General features: G+C 33.4%; 1 protein-coding gene across 2 annotated transcripts in view; it reads right to left on the bottom strand.

The window, feature by feature from the left end:
* Nucleotides 1-3,050: 3,050 nt before the first annotated feature.
* Nucleotides 3,051-23,070, bottom strand: part of LOC129806410 (uncharacterized) — a 43,930-nt gene continuing 23,910 nt past the window's right edge. Inside the window, exons 3-5 of one of the 2 annotated variants that reach the window (XM_055854976.1) lie at nt 14,949-15,196; nt 11,741-12,076; nt 3,051-8,431 (exon numbers count right to left, since the gene is read on the bottom strand). In XM_055854976.1, the coding sequence (XP_055710951.1) occupies nt 8,357-8,431; nt 11,741-12,076; nt 14,949-15,196 (659 nt within the window). In that variant the 3' untranslated portion in view covers nt 3,051-8,356. Of the gene's footprint in view, nt 8,432-10,242; nt 12,077-14,948; nt 15,197-23,070 lie in introns of those variants that run through there. The other variant, XM_055854975.1, reaches the window with a different exon arrangement.

Below are 23,070 nucleotides of genomic sequence, written 5' to 3' on the forward strand. Positions count from 1 at the left end.
GAGAGACGGCTTAGCGTAATTATATTAGAAATAAAGGTCAAACTGCATTTCCATCATTTTCCAGTAAGTCGTCTCTTGGCTTAAGTCGTAAGTGTGTCTAGGGCATAAGGCTTAGCCATAAGGCTTAACTTCTTTAATTTCTTTTTAGTCGAAAATTTTAGGAAAATATTGACTTAGAAATGCATTATTAAGGGAAAGTAATCTATTTGAATCAGAAGAACAAATTAAATTTTTTGATATTTAGGATTTTGAGACCTTCAAAAACCAGGCTAAACCTCTAGTCTGAAGACGGTCTTATAGTCAATGTGGTTCGAGTTTCTGGTTCTACGAACAAATCCACATTGATTCCCTGAGTCCCTTATGTTCTTCGGGTGTTCTAGGGGTTCCTCTAGATTTCCATGGGTTTCTCAGTTTTTCTGTAGGTGGTTAAGAATAGATTGAAGATTAGGTTTTGCAAAACCAGTGACGTTGCTTATTTTTCAGGATTTTGAGACATGTGGGAATTGGGTGAACCTCTAGTTCAAAGGTGTGCAAGAACCGTGTGAAACCGAACAAACGTCAAATGAAACTTGTACGTCAATGGTCAAAACGCTGTCTGAACAAACTTATTTTAACGTTTATTCAGTTTCAAATGGTTTTTGCACACCCCTAACATAAAGTGTCAATTAAAGTGGAAATTAGAGTATTTAAGTCCTATGGCTAAGTCTTAGGCCTGAAGCCCATAATAGATTTATTGGATAAACTTTAATACCGGTTCGAACTAGAAGCAGGAGTTTGCAGAAACCGTTTAAAACCGAATATACGTCAAAATAAGTTTATTCAGGCAGCGTTTTTACCATTGACGTACAAGTTTCATTTGACGTTTGTTCGGTTTCAAACCGTTCTTGCACTCCTCTGTTGCATTTCTTAGTTAAACCGTTAAACTTAGAAAACTCGCAGAAAATCCTGAAATCAGAACGTTTTTTCAAGGTTTTTTTTAAAAGAAAAAAGTATGGGTTTTTGGGAAAACATTTTGAATTTTACATGCTGTAAAATATCGAAAAATGGGTTTTCAACAATTCTTTTAGTTTAACTTGAAGAAAATTTAATGCTGAAGAGAATAAGCTTTTATTCATTTCATTCGGTCCATAAGTTTTTTTTCGTAACCTTTCCCGAAAATTCGACAAAATTTTAATAAAAATGAGAAGTGGAGAAAACACGTCTCAAAGTTTTGGATCTGTATCTTCGAAAATATTTCGAATAAGTTTCTGAAATATTTATGGCATATTCTTAGTTTATCTATCGATTTAAATAATAAAAAAAATATAGAGCAATTTTGATCTTTTAATTGATACTCCGCCCATAATCTAACAAACATAGATTTATCGATACTATCGGAAAGTTATTATACTACCCCTGCTTTTAGAAAAAAATCCTAAAAACACATTTCCTTTTAAGATACCGAAAAATTGCATTCGAAAAGTTGTAGAGTTGTTCCTTTTCAAGGAGTCGATGATGTGTGCTAAATTTCGGACAATCTTGAAATATTGTACACTTGCAATATGTCTCAAAATTCCTTTAATTTTCATTTTTTTTTTTTAATTTCGAAACTCTCTACAGAAGCTAAGAATTCCGGAACGAACAGACGGACAGACGTACATATTTTTCGTGAAAACAGACAGAACTAGCCTTTGACAAAGTTACAGCTATCAATTTCTTATAATAAATGTTTACTTTATAATTATTTTATTTACGAGACTTCGTAACAAAGCGAATCAAAGTGTCACAAATTACCCCAAATCTGTAAAATGTAAGCATATTCTTCAAATCAAAATTTGGAAGATAGTTTGAAAAGTACATTTGCTTTTAAAATAATGGAAAATGGCATTGAAAAAGTTGTAAAGTGGTTTCTTTGCTGGAAACCAAGGATCTGTGTAAAATTTCGGACATCATAAAATATCGGACACTTATATTATTTTTCAAAATTCCGAACATTTTCAATTCTTTTTATATTTCTAGAATCTCAAATATTTTTAAAGGATAAGAAATCTTTCGAATATCGTACGTAAAAAGTGAGAAGTTTCGTTAGAACCCTATTAATAATGTATTAGAAACACTTAATTCGAAAATTTTGTAAAAGTGAAATTCAACTAATGAAATTATATATTGTACGTAAAAGCGAAAATGCAAGATAGGGTTGATGTTCTTGTGATATTTTTGCTTAAAAAATTACTTAAAAATGACATTTTTGCACGTTTTGTGGCATTTTTGAGGCTACAGCGCCTCTGGTATCGGTTTCACGAACTAAGTTCATAAATAATTTTGGCTAAATTACATTCGCAAAAGAAATTGAAGTCAAGAAAATAAACATTTTCTTTAAAAAGTAAAAGAAATAAAATATATTTCAAAATTATCGCAGTGTTATAATTTATTAAAAAAAAAACCTTGGTGCTCGTTTCCTTTTATAAGTTCAAAACTTGCCTGATTGATGTTGGTCCTCAAATATTTCCTGTCGATATACTATAATGTCATATTTAGCACTAATCCTTCTTGTATTTTCTAACACAATGGCTCAAGAATCAATACGGAAGCCGCTCTCAAAGTTGCTTATGCTGTTAAAATGCGATTCTAGTGGAACGTGACATACAATAAAAGAAGCCACTCTTGAGCCGCCATGTTGCGAAACTTCGTGCTCACGATTTACAAAATAATTTTTTGATGGATGGGGACGAACAAAACAAATAGGTCATCATCCCCACAACCTTTCTGAACACAAAATAGGAGGAATAAAAATGTAACAAGAATTGAGATTATTTATAATTTGTGGCAGTTTGTTTGGAATTCAAATTGAATTGCTAGAGCTTTCTTTTTGCTTAACCACAGCGCCTCTAGCGTTGAGTAGGGGAAAGGCGAAGGCAGTGTGTCTTGGATTAGGGGACAATGGGGAAATTTCAGTCAGAAAATGGAATAAGAAAATTTATTTTTATTTTTATTCAAAATAATGATTATTTTTTGTAATTGAAAACTCCAAACCTTTAATCTTTGGGACGATAGAAGAGAAACTCTCAGTATTTTCATGTTTGAATATTTTACCATCTTTTTATTAATCCTTAAACAAAAGATACTTCTATTATATAAAATATTTAAGCCATAGTTTACAACAAATTTCATCTCTACGTTATTTACAACACATATTTTTTATATCATTCTGTCTCTTTCAATTAAAGATACGTATTTACTCTGGCATGTTCTCTCAATTGAAATTTTCTTCGTCAAGCTACTTGTTTTTTTCTTTACTTTTTTTACTTAATTTTATGATTTTTCTTTTCCTTCAATAGAAACAATAGTTATGTTTAATTGTAGTAAATATATCCAGTTTTTAGACATTTGATTCTTTCTTGTGTGCATGAGTTGAATTGTTTTCTTTTATTATTCTTTCCTTTTTTTTCGAATCTTCCAGTAAGATCAATATTCACTATTAACTCTTCTATAATCACTAGTAAATCTTTTAAGAATATAAAATCAATTGTATGACTTATTATTTATTTTTTTTACAATGCTTACAGTATTTTCTTCACTTTGAAATTCTAATTTTACTCGTGTTTTTTTTACACTATAATTAGTTTTCATTCTTTTAATGTTTGTTGTTTTTTTTAGAAGTGTAAAATATTTTTTGTTTGTTAATATTCATAAACAGTCTCTCTCGCATATCTGTTAGATTAATTATTTTCTTTTCACAATATTTCTAAATTCACTTTCGTTTTTTTTTATTTTAACTTATTTCTTTCAATAATTTCTACTATACAGTTTAATTGATTTTTCTCCATTTCTCTCTCTTGCTATTATTTTTTTTCAAAAATTTCTCATAAATTGTGTTTACTTGAATTTCATTTTTTCCACTGTTTCAAACTTGTCTAAATGGACACCGTTCATTAGTAAATGCATATTTTATTGATTACTATTTTTTTTTGGGGGTATTTCCTCACAATTTGTTTTTCTTCTTTATGCAAAATTCTTTTTCTTCAATATTGGATTAATTTAATTGCAATCAATTGTTATCTCTACATCCAATGTGTATTTCTTCTTTTTTTTGTAGAAATTTACTAAAATGACACAATATTTTTTTTCTTTCATCTTTTAATTAGTCTACTTTAAATACCTGACTCTGACTAGAAGAGAGATTTCCACTTAGTTTATATCGCTTTGTCGGGGGTGCTCATGGAGGACAAAAGTGGCACAAGGTAGAAAATAATCCTGTAGGCCTATCATTTATTAACATTTTTTTTACATTCTAATGTTTTGTTTAAGCATTTCAATTAATCTTTTTTGGGGTATTTAAACTCCGAGTATACTGTTTAATCAAGAATGGATTTTTAATCCCTTTACAAATTTCTAATGTGGTAATTTTTCCACTTAATCGTCCCTATGAATTTCCATTGAAAGATGCATAGAGGAAACTAAGGCAGGACTGCACTCTTTTGTCAGCAATTGATCTATCGTCAGCTTGATGTTTCTGTGAACTCTCGTATGAGAGTATTTCTAACGAAACAACAAGAAACGCCGAGCCCCAAATATTCGATATCCGAATGACAGTTGTCAGGTCTTTGACAAATTCAAAAATTCTCATTTACTTGTCATTTTTACTCCCAATCATCCGGATTGAAAGTTGAATATAAATGCAGCGTATATTTTATTGTTTTTAAATAAGAAGGATAAGTATATCGCACCTTTTATTTTTAGGAAACTGGCGTATGTCGATTTTAGATATCGTCGGTTGCGTCTACCTCTGTCGTATCTGCATTTCTTTTGTGTCAGCATTTCACGCAAGAGTAATTGTAGCTTGCACCAAATGCAGATACAAAACAAATGCAGATACGACAGAGGTAGCCGCAATCGACAATATTTTTACGTCTTTAAAAATTAAATTTCATAGGGGCAAGTCAGGCTACATTAAACCTGGATTTACAATGAAATTATTATTACATATTTGTAAAGGAAGCTGGATTTAGCCGGAATTTAATTTATAAAGGGATAACCGACGGCGGTGCAACTGAGCTAGGTTTTTCAGGACAATCTGTCCTTCCGGTGAGCGTAGAAATCTGTTGTACAAATCTTACGAATCAAACACACAATTTCATCAGAGCTTTCGACACTTATACGGGCTTCAGACCCGAGACTTAGCCATATGCATTGACTGCTCTAATTTTTCATTAATCAAGATTTTCTGGAAAAATTTACCTTAGGATTGGATTATTAAGCGCAAATGACCTATTAAATTCTTAAAAAAAGCAATAAAATTGGTTGCAATTTAGGATTTTGAAATCTTCGGAAACTGGGCTAAACCTTTAGTCTGAAGACCGCTTTATCGTGTCTTCCTCAGTGGTTCTTGGTTGGTGTTTTCTTTAGGATTTCCGTCACTAATTTCTCTATTTTCTGCGGACTGACTGCGAACGGACTGGTACTTAAGTACCATTTTTAAGTACCAGTTCGTTCGCTGAAATTCCACAACGCAAGTCTGGAAAGCAAATCTTAATTGTCCTAATTAATGGTGAAGATTCCGGTTAATATTTATCTAGTTTTGAATTGGATTGGTTTATCGGTTTTTTACATAAATAATACACCCTCTGTTCTGAAGGTTCCGAAAAAAGTTGTAGATTTTTTCATACAAAATGTACTATGAAACGTACGACTTTTTAGGAACGAAATGAGTAATGCTTAATCAAAAAACATAAATTAGAATTTTCTATTTCAAAACAGAATCCTTAGTTTGGTTGCTTCTATCACATGTAAAGATGTCTACACAATGGGAACAATTTTCGACAAAAATTGCATTTTTGACAGAATTTTGTTGTATAGTACTACAGGAAATTTTCTTCAAAAAACCGTTTTTTTACGAAAATTGCTCCCAACGTGTAGAGGCCAAGATTGAAAATCAAATTGACCGAATTCTGTCAAATTTTGACATATATCATTTGAAAGATGGCTATATCAAGATTTTTTGTTAATGGCGCTATCTATGTGTCATCCTACGGACTTATTGACTGACGCTTTTGCGTTTTCAATGCAGCTCCACCTTCAATGTAGCCCCAATTCTCTCTATCTCTAAAGCCAAAAATTAATTAATTATTGCGTTCTCTATAGGCCGAATATACCCTGCAGATTTTCCAAGAAGTAGTTTTTATGAAAAAAATTTAAGAAAATTGTTGAGCTTATAAGAATGAAGACCTATTAAATGTTCTAATAAAAAACATAAATATTTCCAAATCGACTAAGACCGAAAAAATAAAATAAAACGAATAACACAGTTTCTTTCGAGAATTGAAACATTTCGTTTTCTAAAATTTCTTCTAATTTTACGAGATATAATTTTTCTACATGAAACTGCATAATTTGGTTTATAACGCTTTTCTTTTACCAAAGACAGTAAAACAAAAAATATTTATTTTAAGAAAAAGTTAAAAACTATTTTTTTTTTAATTCAGAATTGAACTCTTAGGGTAACATGTGGTATTTCTGGACAAGGTGCTTTTCGGGACATAACATTGGTATTTTGTGACGCATCAAAAATCCTATAAATATTTATTTTCTAATTATTTTTAAGTTCTGTATGAAATATTAAGCTCTTTACGTATCAGACAAACATAAAACTTCTGAAATTTTATTTAATTTAAAGTGTGAAATACGCGTGAATTGTGAGTATCACATTCCACTTTTTACAAATCCTTCAGTGTGGTCAATTTTGCAGATGTCAACACAAACAGATCTTAGTTTTTTTCGATTTAAGTCACTTTAAAAGTGAAATTTAAACAAAATTTTTATGAAAGAGTGAAGTTTAGAACTTTTACTTGAAGAAATAATCAGGCTCGATGAAATTTATTTGCATAATAGCAACTTTTGTCTGTCCCGAAATACCCAACTGTCCCGAAATATACCACTCTTTTCCTTACATTTTTTGCTATTTTGTATAAAAAATGATGCTTTTTTCAATATTTTTCGATTAGAGTCTTATTCTGGGTAGAATAAGGGACATAAATATTTGTATCAACAAAGAAAAAAAAATGCATGAGAAGTTGTTAAGCTGTTTGAAACTTAAAAGTGCTAAAAAGTGTCCCAAAATACCACACGTTACCCTATAAGTAATTTTTATATCGATAATATATCAAGATAAACTTTTTTTCAAAAGAAAATTTAATTTTTAGTTATTTTAAGCGATGATTTTGCCCTCTGGACTTCTAATGATTAAATCGAAGTATTTGAAAGTGCCCTTGTGCGGGTCTGCCCCAGTTTCTCCTATTTGTGATTTTGTATTAATTTTTGCAAAAGATTGGAGTTTGATGCCGCTGATATTTTTAAAGATTAGTATACAGCACTGAAGTTGTTTTTTTTTAAAGATCAACTATTAACGTTAATACTAGAAAAAAATTAATAAAATTAGTGCTCTGTAGTTGTTTATCGGTTGTCCGCGTTCTTCAAAGACTGCTATCGGATGTTCAGCTATTTAATTATTTAAATATTAGTTATATTAACAAGTATCTTGACACTTATTTTGATGCCTAACAAATTCCCTGGTTTAATTTTGTGCGATAGTACTTTATGCATTTCTTTAACAATGTCCTTGCAAATTGAATCTTTAACAGCTTCTCTAATGGGAAAATTGCAATCGTTGGTCAATGACGAAAATGTCCATAACAATATTATTTTTTTAAAAAAGTTTCAATTGATGTTTGTTAAGGTTGCCTTAAATTTATACAAAAATCCTAACAAACATCATGATACAGCTTTTTTTTCATCTGAATAGGACATACAAAGTCAGGCGATCAAATTGAGCCACTTTCACTCTCAATGAGCCATTTATTATTTTTTCTTCTTCCTACAGAAAAAAATTGATTGTTAGCCATTGCGTCATGAGTAACATTTTCCTGCATTTACAATTTAAATTTAAAAAAAAATCAACATTCTCTCACATGAGCAAAAAGATCATTCTGAAAATCTCATAAACTTTCTCTCTACAAATTCTAGTCTCTTTCATGAGTTGTCTCTTATTTATTACGATTTCTATAAGAATATTACAAATAAGAATCTCCTCAGTCAATTAAGGAGATCAATTTTATTGAATTGTGTTTTATCCAGATTTTCTGTTTCTATTAAAAAAAATGTGTTAAAATTGCACATTTCTTTTACTTTATTTGTGTTTTTTTCCATTGAATTGAAAAGGAAAGTGATCAAGTCACAAGAACGATCTTATTGAGGGGATAGTTTGTCTATTGATTTGATAAAATCTGTGCGAATTTGAAATGACACGCGCATTGAGTCAACCGGCCGGAGGATTTGTCAGCATCTCCGCCAGTGGTATTCTTTGAGATTTGAAGACACTTCATCACCAACAGAAAACAGGAAATTCACCACTGTGTTCCGTATCGTGCCTCCAGGCAGTCACTGATCTTGCTTTAAGCTGCAAATAAATTAAAATGCCATTAAAATACTTTGGCTTTTTTTTGTTCTACTTATCGTGAGCAGAATATGCTTTATTGCTCTTCATTAAATCACCTAAGCGGTACTTTAAGCCTCCCACAGGCATTTACATTCCCATGTCAAGTCTTTAATTGCTATTCAGGATACTTCCGGAAAGCACCTCAAGCTCCCATGTGACATGCAAACTTTCTTCAAAAAGGAGTAAAATTCAATAATTGCAAAATAGCGTTTCTTTTATGCTTCGTCTTTAAGGATATTTTTTTTCTTTTTTCCCTCGGAAAATTTATGCAAATTTTTTTTGTAGAGGAACAATCGATTTTTACTTTACTCTAACGTTGATTTTATTATTCTCTAAGCTAAAATCCTTTCAACCCATTCCTTACCATGGTATTATACATCATACGCAAATTGAGTGATTTTAAATGATTTATTCCTGGGCAACTGATACCCGAATTGCTGTCGGGAATGGATTTTTAGTAACTTTAGTTCTTCAATTACTTGGGAAAAATAGTACGACAAAGATGAAAATACATTTTGTTATTGTTTTCTTGCTTCGCGGAAGGTCATGCAAAATTTTTGCTCAAAATGACGGACGGAAAATTCGACATCCCGTCGAATTTGTTAAAATTGATCTTCATCCTCTTTCCTGATTTGAATTCTGGTTGCCAATTTGTTTTCTTTATATAGTTACTCTATCTAAATCAAAAGGGTTTGTAATTAATTAATGCACAGAATTTAAATTCAGTGACCGTTAAGACGTGTGTTTGAGGGCGAATCCCCGCGCCCCCATAATAGATAAAATTTATTTGTTTTCAAAATATTCATCTATTAATCTGTAGGAAACTAATTCCAAAATATGAACATTCTATCTCAAGTCTTTCTGGTACATCGACTGAATGGGTTAAAATAACTTTATTGCTTGAAATCAGTGACGAAGAGAGAGAGAGAGGGCTTTATCGGTCAAACCGGTCAAACGGTACGGGATATTGATTTTTGGTCTTCGAAGACCCCTCCTCATTTAATTCACTGCAATATTGGTTTTATTGTCCTCATAGGTAAAAACCTCATATTATTATTATTATTATTAAAATTGAGAGGAAAAGAGAGAGAGAGATAGTGATTTACCGGCCAAACGGTTCGAGATATTAATTTCTGATTGTCGGTAACCCCTCTTTAAGTCAGCATTGTTTAAAAAAAATTGCATACTTTATATTCAACCATTTTAAGGACGTGTAAACCATATACTACATTTTCGAATAAATGGACAATTCGCCCATGTAAACTTATGGCCGAATAATCTGCCATTTTGTAAAATAAACGTCTCTAGAAGACTTATTTGTCAATGGCAAAATACAAATGGTCAGTAAAAAGTCAAAAGTGGTCAGCGGAGAATCAAATTTGATCAGCAAATAATTCGAAATAATCAGCAAAAATTTTCAATTTTGTCAGTAAAAATTAAAATTTTGTCAGTAAAAAGTGAAATTTGGTCAGTAAAAACTTCGAATTGATCGGTAGATATATTCGAGTTGATCGGTAAAAAAATAAAAATTAATCAGCAAAAAATTAAAAATGGTAAGTAAAAAGAAAATATGGTCAGTAAAAAATTAAAAATGAGCAGTAAAAAATAAAAAGTGGTCAGCAAAAATTAAAAATGATCAGTAGAAATATTCGCATTGATCAGTGAAATATTAAAAAGTGGTCAGCAATAAATTAAAAAGGAGCTGATCAATTTACTGATTTACTGATCAATTTTAATTTTTTACAGACCATTTTTAATTTTTTACTGACCACTTTTTATTTTCTATCGATAACATTTTATTTTCCACTGATCAAATTTTATTTTTTACTGCTCAATTTTAATTTTTTTATTGACCATATTTTATTTTTGACTGATCACTTTTGATTTTTTGCTGATCACTTTTTATTTTTTACTGACCACTTTTTATGTTTTGCTGACCACTTTTGATTTTCTACTGATCACATTTTATTTTTTACTGCTCATTCTTGATTTTTTACTGACCATATTTTATTTTTCACTGATCACTTTTAATTTTTTGCTGACCACTTTTTGCTTTTTACTGACCATTTTTTTAATTTTTTACTGCTCATTTTTAATTCTTTGCTGATCACTTTTCAACTTTTTACTGATCATCTCGAATATTTCTACTGCTCGTTTTAAATTTTTTGCTGACCACTTTTTATTTTTTACTGATCATTTTTAATTTTTTGCTGCTTTTTTAAATATTTTTACTGATCATTTTTAATTTTTTACTGACCAAATTGAATATTTTTGATGCTCATTTTAAATTTTTTACTGTCCATTTTTGGTTTTTTACTCATCATCTCTTACTTTTTACTGATCATGTTTTATTTTTCACTGATCACTTTTTACTTTTTACTGATCATGTTTAATTTTCTGCTGACCACTTTTCATTTTTTACTGCCTGCTTTTAATAAAGTACTGCTCTTTTTTATTTTTTGCTGATCTTTTTAAACTTTTTGCTGCCGTTTTTTATTTTTTACTGACCATTTTTTTATTTTGTACTGATCATTTCGAATTTTTTGCTGATCAATTTTGACTTTTTACTGCTCGTTTATTCAATGCCTTTGTCAATTAATCTGGTTAAAATCGATTTTATTTGAAAGGCCTTGAAATTTCTAATCCGGTTATGATTTACCTTATTAAAATTAATTTAAATTGTCTCTTTTCGATTTTGATGTAGTTTTCCGATTTTTCCCATAGTTTATGAATCACTTTAAATTGACAAAGCGCAATACACTTTGCTACTCATTACAAATTTTTCATAGTAAAAATTTGGACAAATTATATTTTTCATCTCTTTCACGGGGATTTAATTTGAAAACATAAACAATGTATTAACATAAGAAATATGATTTCAATCAGATATTCAAGAGACCATCGAAAGCTTAACCTAGTTTTAGTTTGCTTTAAAGAATGGAAAATACGCGCCTTATCGTTAAATTGATCAAGTGGTATTTCTTGTTCTTTTTTCCGATATGTTGCAACATTTATACGCTTTTTTCGCACGAAATAATTCTTTTCCAGACTTATACTTTGTTCAGACAAATTATTCACTGGTGATTTGTCAGTTCCTCTTTGATAAATCAACACTATTATTATGAGCTTTCTAAATATCGCTTGGATTGTCTTTATGGAGTGCAACTAATACTAAATAAAAATTATCCGGCTTTCTGATTTAATGGGAACAATATCGGGCATATTATGCTTTTTATGGAGAGATTTAGACGATTTGGGGTAGAGTATTACCTGTTGCATTTTATCAAAGTCCAGGCAGGGCCTATGGAGTCTCTGCTGCCTCTGGGGTCGCTGGGGTGGACGCCGTCTTGGAGAGACAGCACAGTGGAACAATTTCGCCGGCGGACTAATCGAACGGACAACGTCCATCGGCACGATGGGACTATCACATGAAATCCTAATACTTTCGATACCGCGCCCAGACTCTGTGAGCACGAGGGGTGTCGTGGCACGTTGCTGCTGCACGTGTAGTGAGTGTAGGTGACCACGTTGGGGCTTCAGAGCCTCCAATGGGGGCGATGTGCGAAAATTGACAGGGGCCTGGACATGTTCCAGGAGATTTCTTACCTGAAAGCAAAAAGAAAAATCAATATTTCTCTAAAATAAAGTAAAGTCTCCACATGACTTAGCGATCATTCGAAATTTTATATGTACGTTTTGCAAATAATATTGGGTTGTTTGGTAATGGAGTTGTCGGTTTATGTTTAATAAATGGAAAACATTCTAATCAGATCCCGTAGCCTCTGGGAAGAGAATGGGTTGTAAGGCCTGATTGATCAAAACTCCCTACGTATTGGTCAATTCTGGCCCCTTCGAGATAATCGGGGTGATCGCTTCCTTCAAACGGTACCGCTCAGACTTCAGTTCTTTAGCTTGAACTCTTAGTGGATGATTCCCTTCCAATCCCACCAAATACTTGGCAAAGTCTACCTGGCTGGAAATTCTGTAACGCTCTGGCAATGCCATATGACAAATTGGGTTCGAATCTTAGGAGAGCTTTTTCGAAAATGCGATTCTGTAGCTATGACATTGCCATTTGAGCTCACGTGGCATTGTCAGAAGTCACATATTTGAGATTTCTAGCAATTCAAATGACAATGAATTTTGTTAAACAAATCAACAAAGACGTACTGCATTTTCATAAAATCATCAAGTAAAGGTATTTCATTAAAAATTCAATCAATTGTAATATGACAAAAAAAGCTCGAATGGTATTGTCAGGTTTCGAACTCACGCGTGACAATGTCACGAAAATTACAGAATTCCCCTACTGGTTGTCACTCCTAGTTTACCCATAGTTTCTGATAATCCGTCAGTCCCGTTGACAATCGTATGCGAACAACTTTATCGTAGGTATTCCATTTTCATTTAATTTTATTTCATTTTATTAACACTAAATCTACCGAACGTTTTTGCTCGTTTTTCGGTCATATGACAAACCGCGGTAGGGTAGGATACTCAACAAATTTGTCTCGGAAAAGAGCAAAAAATTAAAATTTAAACACTGAAAAATATATTACATGCATATTTTAAGAAATTTGTAAAGTTTGATAGCGACATTGTACCGTTCAAATATGTGTTAATTTGAAACCGGTCAATTTGACCGGGTTTTGGTAGTTTTAGTGTTAAGGGGTTTTCGTCATTATTGGCGATTCCCCATAGAAAAATTTGCGGCCGTCGCCGTCTTAGCGTTGATGACCAGTCTCGGGGGGTGAGAACGAGAAAACCTCCGTTATAAACTGTATAGTGTTTTTTTTTATTTTTCTGTTTCATTTTTTTAAAACAATTTTTGTTTTTTTTTACAATTCTTCGTGTTTTGAACAATAACAATATATTTTTTTTTTTTTGAAAAAAAAGATTTCCATGTTAGCTGATTTTCAGAGTGGATAAAAAAATATGTACATTACATTTGGCTTAACAGGTCATAAATAAATTTTGGGCTTCTTTTACCACTAATTTACCATTATTCAAAACCGTTCCTTCAAAAACGATTCCTATTTGTTAGGTTTTAACAGTGATTCACAGATGGGAATACGATCTATATCTATAAAAACCCCCAGGTTATTCTTGTGTTCGTTTTTTTTTGGAGCTTCCCTGAGGTACTTTTGATAGGCTAGGCATATCCTGGCTTAAGACAAGGAATAACTCATAAGAAATCGGAGTTTCTCGAGTTTCTGGTCCCCTGAAAAAAATATATAGGTTCCCAGGGATCCTTGAAAAATATATGAGTTCCTTGAATTCCCCATGAATTTTCTGAAATGTCTGTAGATATTTTACGAATTCTCTAAAAAATGTATGGAATCCCGGGTCCTCGTAGGTTCCCCTTGAGCTTCCCGAAAAATCATATGGATTTCCTAGGTTCTCGTGGGTTCCCTGAAAAAATCAATAGGTTTCTCGGGTTCCCTGAAAAATGTATGAGATCCTGGATCTTGGTGAGTTCTCCATGGGTTTCCCATAAGTTCCTTGAAAAAATATAAGGGTTCTCCGGGATTCTTAAAAATTGTTAGGTATCCCCAGGTTCCCCTTGAGTTCCTTGAAAAATCGTATGTAATTCCCGCTTTTTCGTGTTCCAGTTTCCCTGAAAAATGTCTGAGATCCCGGGACCCCGTGAGCTGCCCATGAGTTCCTTGAAAAAATATAAGGATTCTCTGGGACCCTTAAAAAATGTTAGGTTTCACCAGGTTCCCTTGGAGGTCCCTGAAAAATCGTATGAGTTTCATGCTTTAACGTGGGTTTCCTGAAAATTGCATGAGATCCCCGGTCCCCATGAGTTCTGTATGGGTTCCCAAAGTGTAAGTGTTCTTTGGGATCCCTGAAAAAATGTTAGGGTTTCTCAGGTTCCCTTGATTTCCCCGAAAAATCGTATGGGTTTCCTGGTTTCTCATGGGTTTCCTGGCCAGATTAGGTAGGTCCTCGAAATAAGTTACCGAATTGTTATCGACAAATTTTTGGTAATTTTATCGATGTATATTTATTAACGGCAACTCATTACTAAACAACTCAATAACTACAGCACGTAACGCCGTTATCACACTTGCACATTAAAATTTTAATGTGATTCACATTAATTGTCGCTTGTTGTTATTTGTGTCTTTGAGTCACTTAATATTTGGGGTTTTTTCTATTTATTGATAAAGAAGTGGACTTGGCATGAAAAAATAAGTTTAAATTTACCTAAAGCATAAATATTTTTCACATTAAAAAATTAAAGAGAAAATCTCATTAATTTTTCGCATTAATGTTATAAATCAATTTCTATCAAATTTTGCGGGCCAAGTCTAGCTTTTTATCAACAAATAGATCAAATTTTGAATAGAAAATGATTCGAACACAAAAATTGCACATTTGGACTCTCACCAGCGACAATTAATGTGAATCATATTAAAATTTTAATGTGCAAGTGTGATAACACAGTAATACTTTGAATTGTAATTGTTACCTCCTCATCCGAACTGTGGGCTAAGGATCTCTTTCTCTTCTCAATGAGTGTGGAACTGGATCTCTTAGGGGAGTCATCATCGAATATTGTAGGATTGATGGCAGCCTCCGCTGGTCCATTGATCACCTCTAGTTCCTCCTCCGAGCTATGCTGATCATACATTAAGTGTGATGCATTGACGAAGGCTGGAGACTCGGAGGAGCAAGCAGTGTCCGTTGGAGATGTGGTGTCGTGTCGGGAACTCATGCCTTTAAAGACAAGAAAAAAATTGCACGAAACTGTGTCAGATTGAAGGTTAAAATTGCGGTTGAATAATCATAGACCGTATCGATCGTTAAAAAATTCTCATTTGCGAATTCTTTGATTTCTAAAAAAACATGAGGAGTTCTTTTCTACCACCATGTGGCCTTTCAATGTCAAGCCCTAACCGAAGATGTTCGTGGCTATAAAAGCACCAAATGTTCGGTGAAGTTGAATTAGTTCATAGTGAATAGTGAATAAGTGAAGTTGAGTGGATTAAGAACTAAAAAGTGACAAAAAAAATGTGGAAATTCTATGTTTTGTGTACTTTTGTGACGCTATTCATTGGATACAATGCAGCTACTTTTGACTCTCTCAAGGAATATGTAGAAGCTCGAGCCAATTTAGCATTCACGGATAAAATATATGGTATAATGTCAATAGAATTATCCCAGTGATCAGAGTTGGAATAAAAATTACATAGTGCATTATACAGGAACAAAGTTAAATTTTAATTGAACTTCCCGATGATTGCTTTTTTTTAAGAAAAAGTGTTTTCTCCATTGCAATATTAAAATTTTCTGTGAAATTTTATAAGTAAGGTCATTGTGCAGTGTTTCATCAAAAGGGTCATAAAATTTTCTAATTGCACTAGAAAAGTGGTGAAATGCTTTATTACAAAATGGATTTAGAAATAGTGAAGTAAATTAAATTAATTCTAAATGACTAAGTCTGATATTTAAGGACAAATTAAGAATTTTAATTAGAGGAATCTTAAAAGGAAAAGTGGAATAAATTCGAAATCATTCCTAATTCGAAATTTTGAGACGTGTTCACAGATGACGTGTTCTTATAAAGGAATTACGTTAGCGAACTTTAGCGGTTCATTTCAGAGTGATGCTTTTAAATGGGTTAAATAGATTTTTTAGAAGATCCTGTTATCTTGGCAACTTTACAATTTGAATTTTCTCCGTTTCAGGAGAGTAGTGCAATGGTATAATATCCTTTACAGGAATTCTTCTCTTAAGCTGGCTATACATTAGACATAATTTATTGAAATATTTCTTTTCAATATCAAATATTAACAGGGATTGCCTCCACATTGCAAAGATTTATTGACATAAATGTTTCAATATTGAAGAAAATTGTCCAGTGTGTAGGCAAATATTGAAATATTTGTTTCAATATGGAACATTTTATTTCATTATTTTGAATGGCTACAAACTAGGCCAAATTATGTCAATAAAAAATTTGAAAGTCACATTGAAATAACATTTCAAAGAAATTCTGAATATCAAATTGATATGATATTTCCTTCAATATTTTTTAATGGTCAGGAATCATCTTCCTTCAGAACATCACAGAACTGCCGGATTTTCCTTGTTCATGAATGAAAACACATCCAAGATCAAAATCCAAGACAAGACACATCTCACCTGCTTCATCCAGAAAATCCCAAATTCTCGGAATTTGGTTATATATTTTGTTCAATCTCCTCAAGAACCCAACTTGGTCATTACTAATCACCTGCTTCCTCCAGAAAATCTCAGAACTTCTGGGATTTTCTTGAATATTATGCCCAAAACACTTCAGATACTTTCTGTCGTCAGAGGATTCCTGGAGTTTCCTCCAAAAATCCCAGATCTTCTGGGATTTTCTTGTTCATTATGACCAAAGCACTTCATATAAGTATAATTTTATGATACGAATTGGAATCCTACAGAGGGAACGAAGGCTTGTGGTCGTGGCTATCCAGTGCTTTTGCTCGCGATGGTAAACTCTCCTACGGTATGATACGAAGCATGATCCTGAAAATCTGTGAGAATTCAAGTTATTAATTCTATTTGGCTTTTGTTTCCAATCTGAAGTGTTTTTGACATTAATATACAAGAAAATCCCAGAAGATCTGGGATTTCCTGGAGGTAGCTCCAGGAATCTTCTGACCACAGAAAGTATCTGACATAATTTACTAGAAAATCTCAGAAGATCTGGGATTTCCTGGAGGTAGCTCCAGGAATCCTCTGACTACCGAACGTATCTGACTGGTTTTTGACATAATATTCAAAAGAAATCCCAGAAGATCTGGGATTTCCTGGAGGGACCTGGAGAAATCTTCTGACCAACTTGGGTATTTTTGGGTGTTCTTGACAAAATACGGAAGAAAATCCCAGAAGATCTCTGAATCCCTGACTAGACTGGTGTTTTTAATATTGAAGTCAATTTTTTCAGTGTGTAGGCAATTATTGAAATATTGGTTTCAATATTCGCTTCAATATTGAAGTTTCTTTTCAATGTCACTTTGAAATGCTATTATTTCAATAATTTGTCTAACGTGTAGACAGCTTTACAGAAGACTTCCTGGGACTAAATCCGCTTGAAAGGGAGCTCTCCCGGAGAGTTAACTCCGTAACTGCTCCCTCATTTGAAAAAAGAGTTCTCTTTAGTAAATTTCTTATGGCTTTCTTTGCTGAATTATATGCTTAAGTGTCAAACTTTTTGAAAGGATTGAATTAATGAAACTTTGAAAGTGACACTGCATGGGTTCTTCACCGTGAGAAGGACACCTGAGTCATGAGACTATTTTGAAAGTATCCCCAGTGATCCTTAACATCTCAAAGGGATATTTTGTAAGGTAAAGTGCCCTCGAGTCGAACGGTTCCTCGACTTGACCGGTGGTCCATATTTGATTATTTGATGGTGAATTTCTATAAAATTGTCACTGACTCGTATTTATTTATGATATAATTGACCTATTAATGTTAGATCATACGAAAAATATTAGTGCAAATATAAATAAATTGAATAAATAACTCTACCGGTCGAATTGAGGAACCGGTCGACTTGAGGTCACTTTACTTCAGCACAAATAGCAATAGTAATTTTCTTCCAACTCTGATTGATATAGCAAGTGAAGGGTCTAACAATTGTATCAATTTCCACTTTAAAATCGTCCAAATCAAGGAAGTGTGGACATTCGCAGAGAATACGATTTTATTGTGATTGGCGGGGGATCCGCGGGAGCTGTTATAGCAAATCGTTTATCGGAAAATCCGCGATGGAAAGTCTTACTCCTTGAGGCAGGATATGCTGAGACATTCCTGCATAAGGTCCCTCTAATATCGTCGACATTCATATCAACTGCCAGTAACTGGGGATATTTAGGAGAGCCACAGGAATTGGCATGTTTGGGAATGACTGATCGAAGATGCTCCTTTCCACGCGGTAAAATCCTTGGTGGTTCGAGTGTGATCAATGCAATGATGTACGTACGTGGTAACCGACGAGATTTCGATGCATGGGAATCTTTGGGCAACTACAATTGGAGTTACAATGATGTTCTGCCCTATTTCAAGAAGTCTGAAGTGGTGGATCTCGATGGCGAGGAGGATTATGAGTACCATGGTCATCGAGGTGAGATGAGTGTTCAATACAATAGACACCAAACGTCAATTCTAGGGGCTTATCAGAGAGGTGCTGTTCAGAGTGGGTATGAGGAGTTGGATTACAATGGAGCAAGTCAGATGGGAACTTCTAGGATTCAGACAACAACAAGAAATGGTCAAAGACATAGTACAGCATCAGCTTTTCTTCGTCCAATAGCCAGAAAACGTCCAAACCTTCATATAGTCGCTGGTGCTAGGGTTACCAAAATTCTAATAGATCCGTACAAAAGGATAGCTTACGGCTGTATCTTCCTCAGGAATAACAAATTCCAAAGGGTATATGCTACTCGAGAAGTTATTCTATCAGCCAGTACATTCAATTCCCCACAACTTCTGATGCTTTCTGGAATTGGTCCATATGATCATCTCCAAGAGATCAACGTTTCGTGCATTCAAAACCTACCTGTGGGAAGGAGAATGTATGATCATATGCTATTCGTAGGACCTTCTATAATATTAAATACAACAAGACAGTCTGGGAATTTGCAAAATTTAAGATCTCAGGACTTTATGGATTACACAAGGGGTGAAGGACCATTGACAGTGATTGCAGGAGTTGAAGCGGTGACCTTTACAAAGTCCCCTGTAAGTGAGGATCCCCCTGATTATCCAGATACTGAATTGCTCTTCATGTCTGGAACTTTGGGATCTGACGAAGGAGCTGGTCTCGCAAGAGGAGCCAATATAGATGTTCATGTCTACAATGCTCTCTACAAACATCTTGAGGATCCTAGAATAGATGCCGTAGCCATTGCGATCCTACAGCTAAGAGCTAAGTCATCAGGTTACGTTAAATTGTGGAACGACAATCCCTTCTACTGGCCTAGGATCTTTCCTGGATATTTTCAATACCAAGAGGATGTGGATGTGATCATACATGGACTCCATGAAGCTTTGAGGATTGTAGCAAGTCCGGCAATGCAAGCTCTAGGAGCTAGACTCGATGAGACCCCTGTACCGGGTTGTGAAATTTTCAAATTTGGATCCTACAATTACTGGGACTGTGCTATCAGAACTATTGCATTGCCCTTGTTTCATGCTATGGGAACTTGTCGAATGGGACCTGTAGGGGATCCTGATGCCGTTGTAGATCCCGAACTTCGGGTTCATGGTGTTCGAAGGCTTAGAGTGGCAGATATCAGTGTTGTACCGGGTCCTATTTCCGGGCATACAAATGCAGCTGCTATTATGATTGGAGAAAAGGCAGCTGATATGATTAAGAGTGATTGGATGAGTGGAAAGTTTTACAGGCTAAACATCAACAGGTTCTTAGAATGAGAAGATTTTTTTTCTAAAAATAAAACCATCAAAATTTTGTACATAAACATCACCAAGAACACAAAAAAAAACATCAGCAAATATTTGAATAGATAAGAAAGACTGAGACAAAGAAATTGAGATACAAAAGAAAAATATAATAATTTTGTGATTAAACAGATATTTCGTATGGCAATTGTGATTCCTCTTATCAGTTATGTGTCAGCTTGATATCAAGAGTATGGTGACTTATGGCTGGTTAAGTAATGTTTTTAGTGGACGGGGGGTATAGAATCGCGTGTGGCGAATTACTTGGTGCTCTCTCCTTGAGAGATAAGGAATCTCTTGCAGGTTAGAACGACTAAAAGTCCAGCTAATTCACAGAGATATTATGTGTTTTTTTTTGACTCCCAATTTAATCTGTTTATTTCGTTTTTCTGTCTAGCACTTCTCATGTGCTCGTCCCTCAGTTTTGATAATATTGTTTTCTGATGCAATTGACTTGGTAGCATTGCAAACACACAAGAAATTTTCTATATAGAGGAAAGGCTCATAATTTTGTCCAGTCTCTTATTTTGGACACTTTGAGGATAAAATTGGACAGTAAAAATAAATTGATTTAAATTATGGACTTTTATTCCAATATTTGATGAATAATGAATTCTATCTAAATAATTGTTCTTTTTGGAAGATTTTAACACTAAATACGTTAAATTTTGAATATGATTTGATTTAAAATTGCTTTGTTGAAAATTCAGTGTGAGCAATTGCTTACGAGAAATATGACAGAACTTTGTGTTTACTTCAGTCTTATTTAGCTGTGATTAAGTACTAACAATGTTTCTTCGGTTTTTTGAGTGATATTATTGAATATTTATTGAATAATGTGTTGATTCACGTTATTAGTGATTTGTACATTTGACCTGAAGTGAGATTTGCCCTTTGAAAAATGTTTTTCGTGTGAAAAATGGACAATTTTCTAAGAAATTCGCTAATGATGTGATACTCCTTATTTTAGACAGGTGTTTTTTTCACGAAATTTCGTGAAGGTTTAGCTTTTGTGATGACTAGGTTGGACAAATGCCTGGAGAAACAAAGGAGCATCATCTCTACGAAAGAGATGTAGCGAGAAATGCCTTGAAAGGCTCCCGGAAAGGCCGGGGAATGAGCGAATCCGCACGTACTTGGAGTACCGAAGTCAACTCACTTTAATGAATGATATGGAAAGTTTCCGGGCTTCTTGTGACATTCTACGTTTCCCATACATGAACAGGAAGAGGACTTGGTAAGATTGGTTCATGAAATGAAGAACAATGGGCATCCTGTTGAGGCGGATTAGCTGTCAGAATTAACAGCCAAGTTGTCCAAAATAAGAGCCAAATTCTCCTCTACATATCAATTAATTTTTAAACGTATTAAAATTAATTTTAGTAAAAATAAGACGATAAATAGCTTGCTAAGTTTCTAAACAACCTTTCTGAAAAGAGAGTAACAAAAATAGTCAATTAGTATCGAAAATATCGCACTTCAAACTTGAAACATCGATGCTTATAAGCAGACTGGGCAAAATTATGAGCCCTTACCCTAATGAGAGAAAATTTGAAATTTTAAAGAAATTTTCTGGAAAAAAAACTGTTTATTCACATATTCTGTATTGTCAGAGGAAATTGCAAATAGATTTCCAAGAAAATATTAAGCTTTCAGGAAGTAAAATGATTATTCTATTATAGGAATCTATATAAAGAACTTATGTCTTTCTAGGTATCCATGTAAATTTTGATATATTTTATACCAAATCTTTCTGCTGCATTCTTCTTCAACCATTGCAATTCTCTTCCTACAACTATTTTCATGTCCAAATAGAATGCAAGAGGTGAAGGAAAATAGATCATTTTTCTCATGTTCTGAATGGTGTATCTAATCTATCATTCTAACAAACTTTAGAACAAGGCTGGTATGTTTCCTGTGTCCAACTATATACTTGCCTATTTTCAGATGAACATTCCTAAAATTGAGTTCAATTAAAAATTTACATTGATCCAATTTAGAAGACTCCCATTTTCACCTCAACACCAATTCCGAACATGGTTTTCCAATAAGAATTTTCCAACTGTTGAAGTTTCATAAAAAAGACTTACTTATTCCAAAACAAAAAAAAATGATAAGCTTGCCGTACAAAAAAAGCAAAGACGAGAATGAATCAGGCATTTTCTTTCGAGAGAAATCACAAACACGAAAATAGGGATTAAAAATGCTTTCTATGTATACACAAGTTGGATGTATATAAATAAATTTATTATTTGCCAATGAATAAAATGAAAATACCTCGTGTATTTTGTGATACAGAAAGTAGAAAAGAAAATGTTTTTATCCCTGAGTGAGAGAGATACAATACCTTGCAAAATATGTTTAAAATTTGCAAATTTCCTTAGAATTACGAAGATGAGGAGCTATTGTGTTACATTGATTTTATTGCTCCAAATCCATTCATTCGAGCATCAAATTCTCGACGTATCTCATTGTGAATAAAACAATTTCCGACAAATACCTTTCAAGCTCTTCGTTTGGTTGTGAACATTGAGCTACAGGACAAACGCTTAGGGATAATAATTTGGGGCCTTCTAAAGACCCCACACTAAGTCGCCTTCTTCATTAAAAAAAAAAAAAGATATTTGGATTGGGTTCCAGTCAAAATACCGAAAATGTCAAAATCCCGAAAAGACCAAAATCACGAAAAGGACAAAATTCTAAATTCCAAAATTGATAAAACCAAATTTCCGAATCGATAGAAACGGTAGAAATCCTGAATAGCAAAAATCCCGAAAAAATCAAAATCCTGAATGGTTCGAATTCCCCAATGCATGGGTTATGAACCCGAAAACCGAAAATTCCGATCACCAAAATCCCGATCGCCAAAATCCCGTTTGCCAAAATCACGAACGTCAAAATCCCGATCGTCATAAAGTATCATAGCCACTTCCAGGATTTCATCCGTTTTTGCTAGAAGCAAACGGATATTTTCTGTGTTTTATTTCACACATTATTCTCCAAACATTTTCGTGGCTTCCAGGGTTTTGATTATTCGAGATTTTGGCTTTCGGGATTTTGGCTTCTAGGAATATTGGTTTTCTGGATTTTGGCTTTTCGGGATTTTGGTTTTTTGGTTTTGGCTTTCGAGATTT

The sequence above is a fragment of the Phlebotomus papatasi genome, chromosome 3 (genome assembly GCF_024763615.1).
Source record: "Phlebotomus papatasi isolate M1 chromosome 3, Ppap_2.1, whole genome shotgun sequence".
In the NCBI taxonomy this organism is placed as follows: Eukaryota; Metazoa; Arthropoda; class Insecta; order Diptera; family Psychodidae; genus Phlebotomus; species Phlebotomus papatasi.